The sequence below is a fragment of the Paroedura picta genome, chromosome 10 (assembly GCF_049243985.1).
Source record: "Paroedura picta isolate Pp20150507F chromosome 10, Ppicta_v3.0, whole genome shotgun sequence".
Taxonomy (NCBI): domain Eukaryota; kingdom Metazoa; phylum Chordata; class Lepidosauria; order Squamata; family Gekkonidae; genus Paroedura; species Paroedura picta.
The window spans coordinates 82,250,823-82,267,175 of record NC_135378.1 but is presented as its reverse complement, the minus strand read 5'-3'; the positions used below and the strand labels follow the sequence as shown (position 1 = coordinate 82,267,175).

General features: G+C 46.2%; 1 protein-coding gene across 3 annotated transcripts in view; it reads right to left on the bottom strand.

Annotated features, from left to right (window-relative positions):
- Positions 1 to 289: 289 nt before the first annotated feature.
- SLC4A4 (solute carrier family 4 member 4) overlaps positions 290 to 16,353 on the bottom strand; it is a 176,765-nt gene continuing 160,701 nt past the window's right edge. For all 3 annotated transcript variants that reach the window (XM_077301159.1, XM_077301160.1, XM_077301161.1), the window contains 5 exons: positions 15,996 to 16,157; positions 10,719 to 10,815; positions 6,701 to 6,780; positions 3,460 to 5,867; positions 290 to 3,342 (listed from right to left, as the gene is read on the bottom strand). In XM_077301159.1, the coding sequence (XP_077157274.1) occupies positions 6,737 to 6,780; positions 10,719 to 10,815; positions 15,996 to 16,157 (303 nt within the window). In that variant the 3' untranslated portion in view covers positions 290 to 3,342; positions 3,460 to 5,867; positions 6,701 to 6,736. The remainder of the gene's footprint in view (positions 3,343 to 3,459; positions 5,868 to 6,700; positions 6,781 to 10,718; positions 10,816 to 15,995; positions 16,158 to 16,353) is intronic.

Genomic DNA, 16,353 nt, shown 5'->3' with positions numbered 1-16,353 from the left:
TGGAGACCAGTTGTCATCCCAGGATATCTCCAGCTATAACCTGGAGGTTAGCAAAAGCCAACCCTGTTGATGGACGAAGTATGTAACTCACTATACAACAGTTTCATGTGTTGATTTTTAGGGGGGGGGCAGCTGCCAGCCTGAGCGGACAATGTCAGCCTCGAGGGACCCAAGCATCAACTCAGCGTAAGGCAGCTTCGTATGTTGGCTTACAGAGTAAACAATTTCCGAGCGCTCAAATGCCGATCCCTTCGAGCAAGCAGAAAAGCAGCTCACACAGACAAAGCGATAAAGTTACTTTTTTTTTTTAATTTTCAGTATACATTTAATTTTGAAAAATATAAATGCTAAAATATCTTCATCGTCTCCTGAATCCATAAAAGTCACAATAAAAAGCCTCAGGGAAGTGTAAAAACCAGTGGTCTTTGTATGGAATTTCACGTTTCAACTTTTCCTATTTGGAGACGGGGGGAAGAATTCCAAACATTGAAATGTTTTCTTCTCGTATAAGAAAGAAAGAAAGAAAGAAAAAATCCTCTTTGTTCCGCTGTGTGTTGATCGACTTCATTTTCACAATAAAGTGGCTGTGTTTTTTTTTTCTTCTTTTTCTTAATTACACATTATTCCTCCAGAGATAATACAGGCTTTTAAAGAGTTTTAAAAATGACAACAACAACAAAAATAATAACAATTAACAACAACAACCAAACGATAGAAGGTATCTGAAAGTGCATGTTGATTCCAAACAAAATATCACATCTGCGTACTTTGACTGGGAGGCCCGTGGAAGGCAACGAGGGATAGAGGGACAAACAAGAGGAAGTCCACTTTGTAGTTCTGGGACAAAGCTCTCCGGCTCTTTGACCATTTCACTCGACATCAGCCCTGAGCAGAAACCTCTGCTAGGAAGCTGGTCTAAACAGCACCCCTTTCTATGGCCCTAGTCCTCAGTAAGGTCCCTTCCCCTGCTTTGTCATTCCGGTCACTTGCAATGCAAATTTCCGGTTTCCAATTGAAAGCCTCTGTTCTGTGCAAATGACACTCTCACCCTTGTACCTTTACGGTGAAAACCCAACTTATTTTACACTGGCAAACTGAATACAGAGTTTAGTTGAATGCCATAAGTGCCAATCAAGACTACGGTGGGGCAATGCCCTCCCCCAATCTGGCAGGATTTCTGCTGTTGAGCATGTGGCCTTTGCTCCAGATGAAGGAAGAGGAGGTTGTATGCTCAGCTCTGCGGAGAGGCAAGGCACAACCCAATGTCTGCAAATGCCCCAGTTCCCGGCTGTCGTTCTTCTTCCTGACACCGACCTAGGTTTGCCAACCTGGAAATCAACCGGTATCACCATCGAACTCCTTGACGGCCCTGGAAGGGTTTTGTCAATACGAATGGTAATCTGTGAGTCCTTATATCCCATTATGAAGGTGGGGGAGGTGACAAGAAGTAGCTTTGACTCTTTAGAGCAGGGGTAGTCAAACTGCGGCCCTCCAGATGTCCATGGACTACAATTCCCAGAAGCCCCTGCCAGCATTCGCTGGCAGGGGCTTCTGGGAATTGTAGTCCATGGACATCTGGAGGGCCGCAGTTTGACTACCCCTGCTTTAGAGTTTATACTCAAAAAAAATCTTGCTGGACTCACAGCTACTTCAGACTGACATGGCTAACCTCTGGAGCTTTCTTCAAAGAGGAAACAGAACAGTTTTATGGAGCCTGAAAACCTGCTGTTCTCCCCTCCCCGTTAAATGTCCTCTAGTAAATTCATAAATCAGAAGAATTCTGGATCTTCTAATTTTGGGGGGAAGCAGATATTCAGGCCTAGAGATTGCACACCGCACCGGCATGTAGTCTGAGAAAGCGCCCTGTAGTCTGAGATTATATTTCAAGCCAGTATTTTCCGATTCACTTCGAAAAACAAACTTTGTTCTGTTAGCCCATCTGTCCCTTTGGAGACCGACGTGGCAACTGTTCGTCTCACTGTATAGCCAAACATTTTCAACACATTTCTTTACATAAATCAGGTTCTAAGCAAAGCCCCTCCCCCTTTTTTAATCCAGTTATTTAGGGAACATCACACTGTTCATTTTACAGCCATTCTGCTACCCCCCTCCCCAAAATTCTGGGGGTTACAGTTTCGTTGCGTGAGGACTGGGATCCCTTGTAGAGAATTCTCAGCATGTTCACTGGATTACAACTCCCAAAATCCTTTAAGTGGGGGGGACGAAGCCGTGCCAGCTCAACCGAGATAGAACCCCGTAAAAGTGCAGTGTAGATACATCTTTAGTGCTGGTAAAGTGTGTTTTTCTTTTCTTTGTCAATTGGGCAGCCAAGTGCTACTCGTTCCAAGGACTCGGGAAATGTTACACCTGAGTTTCTCATCCCTCAGCCTCCCTGACCCAAACATTAAGTGGTATAAATGATTATCACAGAAATACGTCACAACATGATGTGTACAACAAGGCATCGCACGGAATGTCCTTCTCAACAATCAAATGATGCCGCCGTGAATTCAAGTATCCATCCCACTCTTGGACAACGGAAGACCTTACTGAGAGAGATCTAGGGAACAAAGTGATCGGAGAGGAGGCAAGTGTGCTTGTGTGAGGCGATGCATCTGCAGAATAGCTTCTCCAGTTTCCAAATTCTCCATTTTCCAAATAAGGTGCCCCTGGTTAGGACTTCGTTAGGAAACCACCGATGAATCCCAGGGTCACAATGCAGAGGCAGGCAAACCATCCCTGAATATCTCGGTTACTTGTGCATCTTTGCTCTAATTAGCCCCTTGTGGCAACAACCTCCTCTGTCTACATGTAACTTCCAAGGGAATTTGTTTGAATCCAGCTGAAGGAGCAGATATCTGCACATGTTAGATCCCCCAGGTCCAACTCCTGCCCAGAGGTCCAGCTCCTGCCCAGTCCTGGGGCTGTCACAGGACTCAGATTTCTTCTCCGGTCTGCTCATTAACTCTTGTATATTTAGGTTTGTTTATGGCCATTCACAGGTCTTGAGAACTGCCTTGGTTCAATCTACAGTCAGAGTAGTTCAGCAGTGGAATAGGCTGCCTAAGGAGGTGGTGAGCTCCCCCTCACTGGCAGTCTTCAAGCAAAGGCTGGATACACACTTTTCTTGGATGCTTTAGGATGCTCTGGGCTGATCCTGCGTTGAGCAGGGGGTTGGACTAGATGGCCTGTATGGCCCCTTCCAACTCTATGATTCTATGATTCTAATCTCAGCTATAATCAAACGGTCCTTTATGCATCTTTTCTCCAGCCAGTCCTTCTTGGCAATTAACCCTTCCCCCCTCTACCTATATATAACAGTGTAAGACAGTGGTAGTCAACCTGTGGTCCTCCAGATGTCCATGGACTACAATTCCCATGAGCCCCTGCCAGCATTTGCTGGCAGGGGCTCATGGGAATTGTAGTCCATGGACATCCTTAGGACCACAGGTTGACTACCCCTGGTTTAAGATACTCTGTTTCACTGTATCAGACAAAGTGTGCATGCACATGAAAGCTTATGCCCTGAATACGACTTGGTTGGCCTAAAGGGTACCGCTGGGCTCAAAGCTGGTTCTGCCACATCAGACCAACACAGCGACCCGTATGAATCTGTCTTTTGGTGTGGAAACTCTACGGCAGGGGAGGCCAGACTATGGCTCACCAGATGCCCATGGACTACAATTAACCACGAGCCCCTGCCAGCATACAAGCAGGAGAGGCCAACTTTTAATTCTTCTCCAAACAGCAACAAGAAATTATTCCCTGGGCAAGGAAAACTGGCATGCCATGAGAGGCCTGGAGAGGCCTCCACGATGTACCGTATATACTTGCATATAAGCCGACCCGCATATAAGCCGAGCCACCTAATTTTACCACGAAGTCTGGGCAAACGTATTGACTCGCATATAAGCCGAGGGTGGGAAATGCTCCATCATCACAGGCTCTCCCATCCAGCTTTGCCATTCCTTTTGCTATACAAGTGTATAGGGTACTTGTTTTCTAAGGCGGAAAATATTTGAGCATGTGGTCTTTCCTGCCTGCAAAAGGACCGGATAAATCCTGGAAAAACAGGCATCGCCAGAGAGTGGGTGGTTACATCTATAAGGATAGGTTAAATCTGCGAGCACAGCCACACACAGGCAAACACTGAGAGAGCGAGGTTAGGTTTGGGGAATGATGTGACACCATAGAGCAGGGGTAGTCAAACTGCAGCCCTCCAGATGTCCATGGACTATAATTCCCATGAGCCCCTGCGTTCGCTGGCAGGGGCTCATTGGAATTGTAGTCCATGGACATCTGGAGGGCTGCAGTTTGACTACCCCTGCCATAGATACTTGCTAAGAGATCAATACAGGGCTGCCGTCTGTATCTGCTCGTTTGACATGAATCCTTGAAGAGCAACCTGGACATGACCGCCTGACACAACACCCTTCCCGGTCATTTTGACGATGCTTCTGCAGGAAGAGGTGGCACAGCAGTGACAACCTGGGGCAGCTGGTGTAGGTTGGGCCAAAACAGGCACCGCCCCTCCAATCATATGACCATTAACCCACGCCCCAATTCCCTCAACGTGTGATCAGATTGTTAGGGAAGAATAAAAGCAAGAGAGAGAAAGAATAAAAAAAAGGAGAGAGACATGTTCAAAGTAAGGAGTTTTAAGATAACTGATTTCAGTTCTATGCCATACCTTTGAGATTGTGTCTTGTTTTTGTTTTCTGGATTTTGTTTTTGTAAAAATCACATTATATACCGCACTATACAATTATTATTATTATTATTAAATCTTTTTTCTTTTCTTTTTTTCCTTTTTTTTTACCATTTAAAAAGAGAAAGTCCAACATCTAGAAATAAGAGGTAGAACTACACAAAACTATACATTTCCTGCTGCAGGAAAAAAAATTCATTTTCTTTACAATAATCTTTTTAAAAAAGGTTAAAAAAATTGACAAAAAATATTAAAGTCACAAGTTAGGCCCCCATAATTTAAAACAAAACAAAAAATCTGGGTTGGGAGGAGGAAATAACACTCGTCAAAGTAGCCGACAGGTAAAAAGTCCATTAAAATATTACAGAATAAAGGTTGCATAGGATAGGGACCAATTCCACTCAATTCCATGATGGCAACATGAAATTCTTTATGTGCTGGGATTTTCCATCTCCTTTCCTCAAAATGACCCAACACAGCAGTGACTGATGTTAAGAGCTTATTAAAATTAGCAGCATTCTGCAGGAGTGGAGAACTAAAAGGTGCTACGTTAGCCCAGAGGTCAAATTTGTTCTGCTAGAGAGAGAAAAAAACCCCAAGATTTAAAAAAGAAAAAACAAACAAACACTGATTTGCAACTTAAAAAAATTAACAAATCTCGCAAAGCTGTGATAATATATCCTTAATACTTCTGCCCTCTCCTCGAGAGAGGTATCGGTATGGATGTGACTGAAAAGGCAAAACAAAAATAGTCTGAAAGAAAGAAAGAAAGAAAGAAAGAAAGAAAGAAAGAAAGAAAGAAAGAAAGAAAGAAAGAAAGAAAGAAAGAAAGAAAGAAAGAAAGAAAGAAAGAAAGATGGAGCTACTAGTATATTATACACCCCCCTGCCGAAAATTAAGTGGGAAAGGGAGCAAGTGTAGAGTGAAAGGGAGGGCAACGTGTCCTGGTGTTATCCTACAGAGAGAACAACCAAATATTTGGCTAGTAATGCAAGAAAACCGACAACAACAAAAAAAATAAAAAGCCAGTTCGGCCGAAGGTTAGCAACCAAGTTACAAAGTTGTTTCTGTTCCCTTGCTCCTCCAGAAAAAACCACCGTCTTCAGGTTCGAGCTCTATTCTAATTTGAGGCACAACTTTCACCGGAGTTCGGGGAGGGCTGCAAACAAGAGGGAGAGAAAGAGGAAGCAAACAATCATAAACGAGAATTTAGGTCTGGCTCAATTGTTTTGTTATGGAAGTGAAGCAGCACAGCAGAGTTCAGCAGTGGAATACGCTGCCTAAGGAGGTGGTGAGCTCCCCTTCACTGGCAGTCTTCAAGCAAAGGGAACAGATTTAAAAAGCCCCACTGGATCAGACCAGGGGTCCATCTAGTCCAGCATCCTGTCTCACTCAGTGGCCAACCAGTTCCTCTGGAGAGCCAGCAACAGGGCAGAGAAGTTGAGGCCTTTATAAGAACATTGGAAGAGCCCTGCTGGATCAGACCAGTGGTCCATCTAGTCCAGCATCCTGTCTCACAACCTGGTCAACCAGTTCCTCTGGAGGGCCAACAACAGAGTCAAGAAGTTGAGGCCTTCACAAGAACATTGGAAGAGCCTTGCTGGATCAGACCAGTGGTCCATTTAGTCCCAGCACCGTGTCTCATGCAGTGGTCAACCAGTTCCCCTGAATGGCCAACAACAGGGCACAGAGGCCTTCATAAGAACTTCAGAAGAGCCCTGCTGAATCAGACCATCCTCCGTGAGTCTATCTAATCTCTTTTTAAAAGATTCTTTATTCCTGTGGCAATTGCTACCTCCTCTGGCAGCAAGTTCTACATTTTCATCTTGATTTTGAAATGATTATATTTCTTCCACTTTTAGCTAGAAGGCAAGGTAACCCACCAAGTATGGGCGGTTCATCCACTGTGCTGAAAATGCAGGACACCCTTCCCCTGCCAAAGCCACCCCTTATAAACAAGGTCACATCGTAACACGTGTAAAAGAGCCTTACCTTGGCATCGTGTGGGAGTGGAGGTATGGAAAATTATCAGCAAGATGTATGTCGTTCAAGGAATGTTGGTGATTTTTCTCCTTTTAAAAAAGAAACAAATAAATACAGAATTGTCACTGCCAGTTTGCAGATCCAAATCCCCTAGCATTACTCTGGTCTCATCAGGAGTGGATAAAGGTAAAAGGTCAAGGTATCCCCTGTGCAAGCACCGGGTCATGTCTGACCCTTGGGGTGACGCCCTCTAGCGTTTTCATGGCAGACTCAATACGGGGTGGTTTGCCAGTGCCTTCCCCAGTCATTACCGTTTACCCCCCAGCAGCAAGCTGGGTACTCATTTTACCGACCTTGGGAGGATGGAAGGCTGAGTCAACCTTGAGCCGGCTGCTGGGATCGAACTCCCAACCTCATGGGCAGACAGCTTCAGACAGCATTTCTGCTGCCTTACCCCTCTGCGCCACAAGAGGCTCTTTCAGGAGTGGATAGCACGCTTTAAATTAGGAGTGCTGTTGGATAAGTGCCACACGTCACCCACATGCCACCTTTGAGCAGAAGGAACGAGAGGATATCCACAGGACTAGAAGTGAAGCAGCACACCCGAGAAAGTCTTCCAAGAGGGCCTTACCCAACCCACCTTGCTTGCAAGACCTCCTGTAGAGGCGCATGCAGGGGAAAATCTAGACCTCAGGATGTGTTTTCTGCATAGAGCAGATGAGAGATCTGGTATCCTGCTTGCAATTCGTTGCTAAGTTTTTCCCCCAAGGACATGGGAACCATTCCTAAAACGTTTGCGAGGAGACAAACTGGAATGGCTTCCAAGAAATAATCCTGAACGGATCACCGTTCCTCAGAAGGAGGAAGCAGGTGGAGATAATCCTCTCTCATCAAAGGCAGGAACAGGAGAAGGAGGAGGCCAAAGAGCAATTAGAAATTTTGAGGAGGCAGATGTCAGAGAGCAATACGAATTTTTCGAGGAAAAATGGGTCAAATAGCAATACGAATTTTCAAGGAGCAATTCGAGGAGCAAAGGGTCAAATAGCAATACGAATTTTCGATCAAATAGCAATATGAATTTTTCGAGGAGGAAGACATCAGCGAGCAATACAAATTTTCGAGGGTCAATAGGTCAGAGAGCAATATGCATTTCTGCGTAGCAAGAAGTCAGGTAGAAATATTTTTTTAAAGGAAGGCATCGGGTAGCAACACCAATTTTCAAGACCAAGAGGTCAAGTAGTTGCTAGGTAGAAGGATGTCAGGAGCATGAATTTTTGAAGAGGAAGGTGTCAGAAAACAATATGCATTTCCAATTTGGATTTCGCAAATTTATTCCATCAACGGTGGTACTTTTCTCTGGCCTTAGAAAAAGACATTGCACTAGGTGGGAACGCACTACCACTAGCAGAACCCTTTGTACGGAAGAGGCAAGATCTTCCTAAACTTTCTGCTAGCAAATTAGAGACCCAAAGCTGCCATAACAATGACCCAAGAACCTGACTTTGCCTCCCATCCCTGCAACATTATTCATGTGAGATTCCTCAACCTTGTTTGATACTAACTTCCCCCCCCCTACACACACTTGCTAGAGAACCATCCAATCAATCTTGTACTAGCAGTAAATTTGCGTCTAATGGCCAGCCCCACATCATGGACGGTTTAGGACGGGTCACACTGCAACTGCTGGAAGGATTATATGAGGACTCAGAGAAATACAGCTGAGGCATGAAAGCATAAAACAGCTCCTGGAAAGCGCTCAGGTTCAGTGTGACACGGATTTTGGGAAACCATCCATGCAACGTCATCCATGCAATGATCACTGCCAGGTTAGACTACTGTAACTCACTCTACATGGGCCTACCCTTGGCTTTGACCCGGAAATTACAGCTGGTACAAAGTGTGGTTGCGAGGGTCCTCACTGGCACATCTTGGAGGGCCCGCATCCAGCTGGTGTTACGTCATCTACACTGGTTACCAGTCTGTTTCTAGATCAAGTTTTAAGATATTGGTTTTAACCTTTAAGGTTATATGTGACTTGGGGCCTGCGTATCTGCCGGACCGCTTGTTGGCCTATGTCCCCCGCAGGGCACTCCGCTCTGTGGGTATGAATCTGCTGACTGTCCCGGGCCCCCAGGACATTCACCTGGCCTATTTCAGCCCTGGCCCCAGCCTGGTGGAACGAGCTCCTGGAAGAGCTTAGGGCCCTGCTGGAGTTATAAGCTTTCTGCAGGGCCTACAAGATGGAGCCCATCTGCCAAGCAAATGGTTGAGGTCGGGCTGAGGTCTCGGAGTTACTATTGGTGGATCCCCCCAAAATTAGTTCGTTCAGGACCCTCACTCCTAACGAAAGAGCTCTTCATTGCAGCTGGACAGGGAAGGGGAGATGGGGAGTTAACTTCTATGAATAGCCATCTTTGAATGTATTGGGGAGTTTATGGGACGGGTTGTTTTATTCTTTTATTGTAAACCACTGCGAGTCTCTAAGAGCAGCAGTATATGAGTGGAAATATAAATAAAAATAAAATTAATGTGCAGGTGTTGCCACAATACTGAGCTGCAAGTGCATCCTTTTCGAATTTGGTGTTTTCTACGGAATATGCGAGGCTGGTGCCACATGTCTCTTGAGTGGGACAAGGGAGGAGGCCACAGGGCTCAGCTGAGCTCACCCACTTACAATTCTGGTTACACCCAGAAAAGTATTTTCCCTTGGATCAAGATATATCCATCCACACATACCCCGAAATATTTGCAAGCCCACCGGAAGGTGGCAATCAGTTGCAGCAATGAATCCAGACCAGGGGTAGTCAAACTGCGGCCCTCCAGATGTCCATGGACTACAATTCCCAGGAGCCCCTGCCAGCATTCGCTGGCAGGGGGCTCCTGGGAATTGTAGTCCATGGACATCTGGAGGGCCGCAGTTTGACTACCCCTGATCCAGACCATTGAAAGAACGCAAGCAAAGTCAAAAATGATCTCGGACATTTTGTGTTCACAGCTGTTTTTAAAATAAATATTTGTCACATTTGCAGAATTAAAACTGTTCATTCTTCTCTTTCAAAGGAAAACATTCCTCTTCGGGACTGCATGATTCCTCCTCTTTAGAAAAATACGCACCAAACTGCAGGAGAGCTGTCAAACGCGACTATTATGGGATTCCATTCTTATTGAGAAAACGCAAACACCAGAAACGCATGGGGAAGCAACAGAGAGAGAGAGAGACAAACAGCGGTGCTGGCGGACTTTTGGGAAATGAAAATGACAATCACGTCTTGGGTATTAGCACAAAATTAAGGTTGAACGCGAAGGAAGCCGACGTAACCCAAAGCCACCTAGAAGAAGACGAGCGTGTTAATGCTGCAGTATGATTCACAAGGTGATCTCCTTTTCAAAATTAAGGAAGGGCACGGAGGAGAACTATGACACGAGATTGGATTGGTGAGGATTGATTGGATCCTAAGGAAACAAACGGCAAAAGACAGTGGTGCAGCTTCTAAAGGTGGCAAACCAGGAATTAGCCAGCAAGGTAAACGAAAGGAAATCACTAAAAAGAGTTAGATGGGACATGTAGCCACACACGGACGGGGAAGAGAGTAAATCTCGTACCAGAAATGGACTGGATGATTTTGGAAGGTTAGACACAGAGAAAGAGAGAAAGAGAACTAGCCATTGACCTGTTAGCAGCCGGATTCATGCAATTCAACGTGGAGGTGTAATGAAGGGGGGAGAGAATAGCGGGGAACCCCCCGAAACGATACGAGAATAAAAATAACGTCTGAAAAGCCGACAAAAATTTCACATGCCGAGGGAAAAGCAAACTGGGTGAAAAGAAAACAAAACATGGAAATGAAAAAAAAAATAGACAAAAACATCGACCGAACAAGTATTTTTTGTTTTAAAAAAAGGTAAACATATGTGTATGTGTATATAGATATAGATATATGAATATATATATCTATCCATTTATATCTGCTTTGTGGCGGTGCAAATTCAGACTGAAGCAGGCATGCAAGAGGTTAGTTCTACTCACTGTCGGAAGGTTTGCTATCACTTAGGAAAGGTTCTTGTTCCATGATGTCCATTGGGATTTTAATACTTGGGACATTTTCTGAGTAAGGGCAGTCAGACTGTGAAAAAAACGGGCATAAAGACGCTTAGAATGCTTCTCCCTCGCTCTTGCTTTCTCTCTTTCTCACTATCCCCACAGATTATCCGCGGAACATACCAGCCCAGCTCTGGCCTTTGAGGGATTCTGCACCAACCTGCCATTGTTTCAACTGGCCAAAGCCACTCCGGCAATGGCACCATCTGCTGGCGCTTAAAGGAATAACCACTCAATGCACTTCATTGAGCTTTACGGTCAACAGATGCGCTCTCTGAAGAAAGGGTCAAAACCTTCAGGGTACAGGGAGGTACACTGATGTGTTTTATCATTGACTATGTTTCACACTCCAAGGAGCTCAAGGGGATTGATTTTGGAACAAATTAGTTCCGAGACATGCTTATTTTTTTTCTTCCTCCCCCGTTTTCCTTTCACATGTGACTATTCGGTTTTACCCCGTTATTAGTCTGCTAGATGCCACCTTGAGGTCATTGGCTGAAAGGGGATACAGAAATGGAATATATAAAAACACGCTTCTACTAGAGGGGTGACCTACAGTTCCTAGAAAGGCATAACATCCTACTAATTAAGCTGAAGTAACAGGTTTCTATAAGGGTCATCGGAAAGCACTGGAAAGATTCTAGTACGGTCGATAAGCAAAAAAAAAGCTCTCTTGGTTGATTTGTCCATGATGCATCTCTACAGCGTGCAAAGGGTGACAGCATCACAGCAGCTTAAGGGGCCTCGATCCACTTGTGAAGCATCTCGGCAGATTTACGGGAAGAGAAAGAGTCTAAGTCAGGGGTAGTCAAACTGCGGCCCTCCAGATGTCCATGGACTACAATTCCCAGGAGCCCTTGCCAGCATTCGCTGGCGAATGCTGGCAAGGGCTCCTGGGAATTGTAGTCCATGGACATCTGGAGGGCCGCAGTTTGACTACCCCTAAGTGGACAATTTAGTGATCGTTCAGGCCTCCCTCCACACTTCTCTTGCTGTCTCCTTCGGTGATAACCAGTACCACTGCACCAAACTGGCTCTCAATATGTGTTTGCCTTACAAATGAAACCAGGGACCTGGACCCGGGGAAATGGGCTGTTGATGAGTTGAGTGAAACACAAGAATTACTTGAGGCACACAAAAAGTGTATGAGGTAGATGGGTTCTATGTTTGTCCCATGTAACTTGTGAAGAATGTAACGTTCTTCAGGCTTCAAGAAACCCCAGGTGTGGCATGATCGGGGAGAACATGGTTGGGAAGCAGAGCTGTGGACATGACTTCTTGGGACCTCTCCCCTTCCCATAACCCCTCCAGGCCCTGTCCATTTGGGGGGTCAACATAACCATATAGAGTCTTATCATCCGATCCACACTTAACATTATTAAAGTATATCAAAGATAAATTATCTCCCTCCCATTTGGGATACCCATTTGGGATACCCTTCCAGGGCTATCAAGAAACCCTGGGGTTGAGAAAGCCCAAATGAAGATCTTTCCAGAGATGGTCCCATTCTTCCCAGATTTTAGACTTATTGAGCTGGCAAAGCAAAGGCCGGAGGTAAAAGCCAGGCAGCTGCACAAGTGTCTCCTGAAATTCCAGGGAGATCTGAAAGCAATGGGTAATGTTTATTCATTACATTTATTACACCCCACCCCTTCGTTAGAGGCTCAGGGTGGCTTCGGGTTTCTCCCACGCAACACCGTTTTCTCTTCCCCTCTTTTAGTACTTCTGCAGACGAGCTATATGGATCACCCTGGGGAAAAATTTAATGTTTTCTTGAGCCTTAATATGAAGCAGCAGCAGCAGTAGGGGCACCCCCCATGGATACCCCCACCTTCTCCCCCTGCGGCCGACAACAAGCCTGATTCTGCCCACAGCTTGCCAGTTGCCGACCCCCTACATCAGGGGTAGTCAAACTGCGGCCCTCCAGATGTCCATGGACTACAACTCCCAGGAACCCCTGCCAGCATTCGCTGGCAGGGGCTCCTGGGAATTGTAGTCCATGGACATCTGGAGGGCCACAGTTTGACTACCCCTGCCCTAGATTGAGAGCCTCACTTGAGCTACCCTTTGTAAAACTCGGAGAAGATGAGATGATTTGTAGATGGCTTTCAAAGCAGTTCACAATCGCCTTCCCTTCCTCTCCCCACAACTGCCATCTTGTGAAGTGAGTAGCACTAAAAGAGTTCAGAGAGGACTGGGACTGGCCAAGGCCACCCAGTGGGCCTCATTGTCTCAAGGGGCCTTACAATCACCTTCCCTTCCTCTCCCCACAACAGGCACTTGGTGAGGCAGGTGGGGCTGAGAGAGTTCGGAGAGAACTGGGACTGGGCCAAGGTCACCCAGCAGGCTTCAAGTGGGGAATCAAATCCAGTTCTCCGGATTACCCAGTCCACCGCACTGTAGATATGGTGGTGCCATACTGAGTCCTGTGGAAGAATTATCTGAAGGCACCATGTGATCCATTTCCCTCAAGGATACAAAGGACGAAAGACAGTTTAGCAAATTCTAAGGCACAAAGTCAGGTCAGCGAACACGTTAGGGTTCCCCAGGAAACACCGTTATGAAGAGATCCTCTTCAGACGGCTGTTTGTCAAATTAGGATTGTCAACAGCCAATGCACTGGCGAATGTTACCGGGCAAACAACCCTTCTGTGTGTGTTCGGAGTGGAGGGGGGTAGAACGGGAGGGAAATACAGAAATATTCAGACAGGAGAATGTAGTTGGTTGGTTTCTGGTTGCGAGTAAGCCTGCCAAGCTGCTCTTAGGTCCTGAAAAGCAGAGGAAGGAGAAAAATAAGGAGAAAGTCAAGCGCTGGTCAAAGTAAACAAAGCAGAGTGACTTCACAGGCAAGAAGAGGGGCAGCGTCTCCAGTTCCAGCAGACTTGGATAAGGGAGCAGAGATAAGGAATCGAGCCGCCTTCCCTCCTCCACACCAAGTTCAGGACTGTAACTGGAGAATGCTGAGGGTGAAAGTCCACGGTTTGCACAGCTGAAGGAGCAGCTCCCATAATACCCCCATTGAGGAGACACCGATACAGACAACCCTAATGCGTGAGGAAAGGAATCATTGGACCCAGCAGCATAAATTCCTGATATTTGGATGGGGGGGGGGGAGTTTCACATCCAGGGATTTGTGACTCCCTCCTAGTGCCAAGATACATCTTTCCCACTGCTGCCTGTAACCAGAGACAGTGGCGACTCAAATGCAGCCTTTTTCTATTTCTATTTCTATTTCTATATTTCTATTTCTATATTTCTATATTTCTATTTCTATTTCTATTTCTATATTTCTATTTCTATATTTCTATATTTCTATATTTCTATTTCTATATTTCTATATTTCTATATTTCTATATTTCTATTTCTATTTCTATTTCTATTTCTATTTCTATTTCTATTTCTATTTCTATTTCTATTTCTATTTCTATTTCCATTTATTTGATTTCTATACCGCCCTTCCATATGGCTCAGGGCGGTTTATATACAACATGGGGGAAACATGGAACGAATTAATATGTAACATAAACAAATACAACAACAATAGCAATCCATTAACGCAATTTCAGTGATCATAAACAATACAGCAGGACCGGAACCCAGCCAAGGCCCCCCGAGAGGACAGACTGGTTCAGGCCATGGAGGGATGTCTGAGGGGGGACCTGTTGACGGCCTCAGGCAACTGCTTGGTGGAGGTACAGTCAACCCTTTGACTGTGGAGAAGCTCTTGAAATACATTTGCAGGCTTAAAGGACCCTCCGGAAGTCATGTCAGCTGGCCACACCTCTTTGCCATGCCCCTCAGACATGGCATAACCACGCATACCCTTCGCCCCTCTTTTGCTCCCTCCTTCCGCTTTTACTACTACTACTACTACTACAATGACTCTGCCTCATGTAGGCCAAAAAAGAAGGGCATACCACGCCACAACCGACTCACCCCCCCCCCTTTGACTTTTACACCCACTGAGCCTACCTACTGAGCCCCCCAGGTAGAGGTTGCTCATTCCCTAGCTTGTGGTCAAGTCCATTTAGGTAGGAGTGAAAGGCCATAGACCCCCTCTGGAGCTCCTGCGGACCCCTGGTTGGGAATCACTGGTCTAATGCAACGGTCCCTTTTGAGCTGGGAATTGCAGGGGAAAGAATCATCTAGGGAACAGTGTTGGGGCCATGGTTTCCCTTAAGGCTGCAAACACAGGAGAGAAAGAATGGGTGGCCTCAGGAATTCTGATTCCTATCCTAGAGGAACACGAGAACCACATCCAGCAGGGTTGAGTTCAACCGGCCACCGGAACAGGCCATGTGCACGGCTACAGCCTGCACGCTTCCCCTTCTCCTTGGGAAGTGAGGATCCTGCCCTGCCAGCCATGTTTTCCACCAGATCCAAAAAGGTCCAAATAAGGGAAATGAATTTAAGCCTATGTAGGGTACAACACAATTTTAAAATTAAGTACTAATATTTATTAAAGTTAATAACCCAAGGCCAGTGGAGGCATTGGTATACCTGTATACACTGATTTTAATTGAGGCTAGGTGATAAGCCGTGGGTTCTCTTCAGTCTCCATAGAATCATAGAATAGAGTTCGAAGGGACCTCCTGGGTCATCTAGTCCAACCCCCCCGCACCATAGGGCACCCACAACCCCATCGCTTATTTACTGTAACCTGCCACCCCCTTGAACCTTCACAGAATCAGCCTCACTGTCAGATGGCTCTCCAGCCTCTGTTTAAGAATCTCCGAAGATGGAGAACCCACCACCTCCTGAGGAAGCCTGTTCCACTGAGAAACCGCTCTGTCAGGAACTTCTTCCGGTGGTTTAGACGGAATTTCTTTTGCATTAATTTCATCCCATTGGTTCTGGTCCGTCCCTCTGTGGCAAGAGAGCACAACTCTGCTCCATCCTCTACATGGCAGCCTTTTAAATACTTGAAGATCCATGGCAAGCAGCTGATGGACCGTTCCTCCACATATCTGGTGAACCCCACCATTCATCCTCACGGCCATTGCTATGTCCACAGACAGTGGAGGGCCCAGTTCAATCACTCGCGTTTCCTTTGTCCCGTCCTGAATCGACTACCCGCCAGCATGGTTGCCACTCCCCCCAGTCCTGTTACGATGGGAGAAAGGAGGAGCCTGCAGCCCTTGGGTTGGGCGCCCCCCAATCCCAGCCCTAGCCGAACCCGGCAAAAGAGGGTGACAACAGCCTTACGTCATCGTTGTCGCTGTCCAAACTGCCCTTTTTCTTTTTCTTCTTCTTCTCGTCTTCTTTCTTCTTCTTATCCTTCTCCGGAATGACGTCGTCAAGGAAGCTGAGGTCGTGCTGGGAGAAGAGGTAGTCCATGGCCTTTCGGACCGCCACCAGCGCCAGGATCTAACGGGACAAAAATGCAGCACTCTCTTCAATGGACATGAAGCAGTTCTCCATCGACGGTCCTTCAAGCTGGTCTGCTTTGCTCCCCCTGTTTCACTGCACCTGACCTTCCTCTTGGCCTCCCCCACTGGCAAAGAGAGAGTTAATTATACATCTGAAATCGGAGCAGCTGTTGGGAATGAAGCCAGGGGTGGCT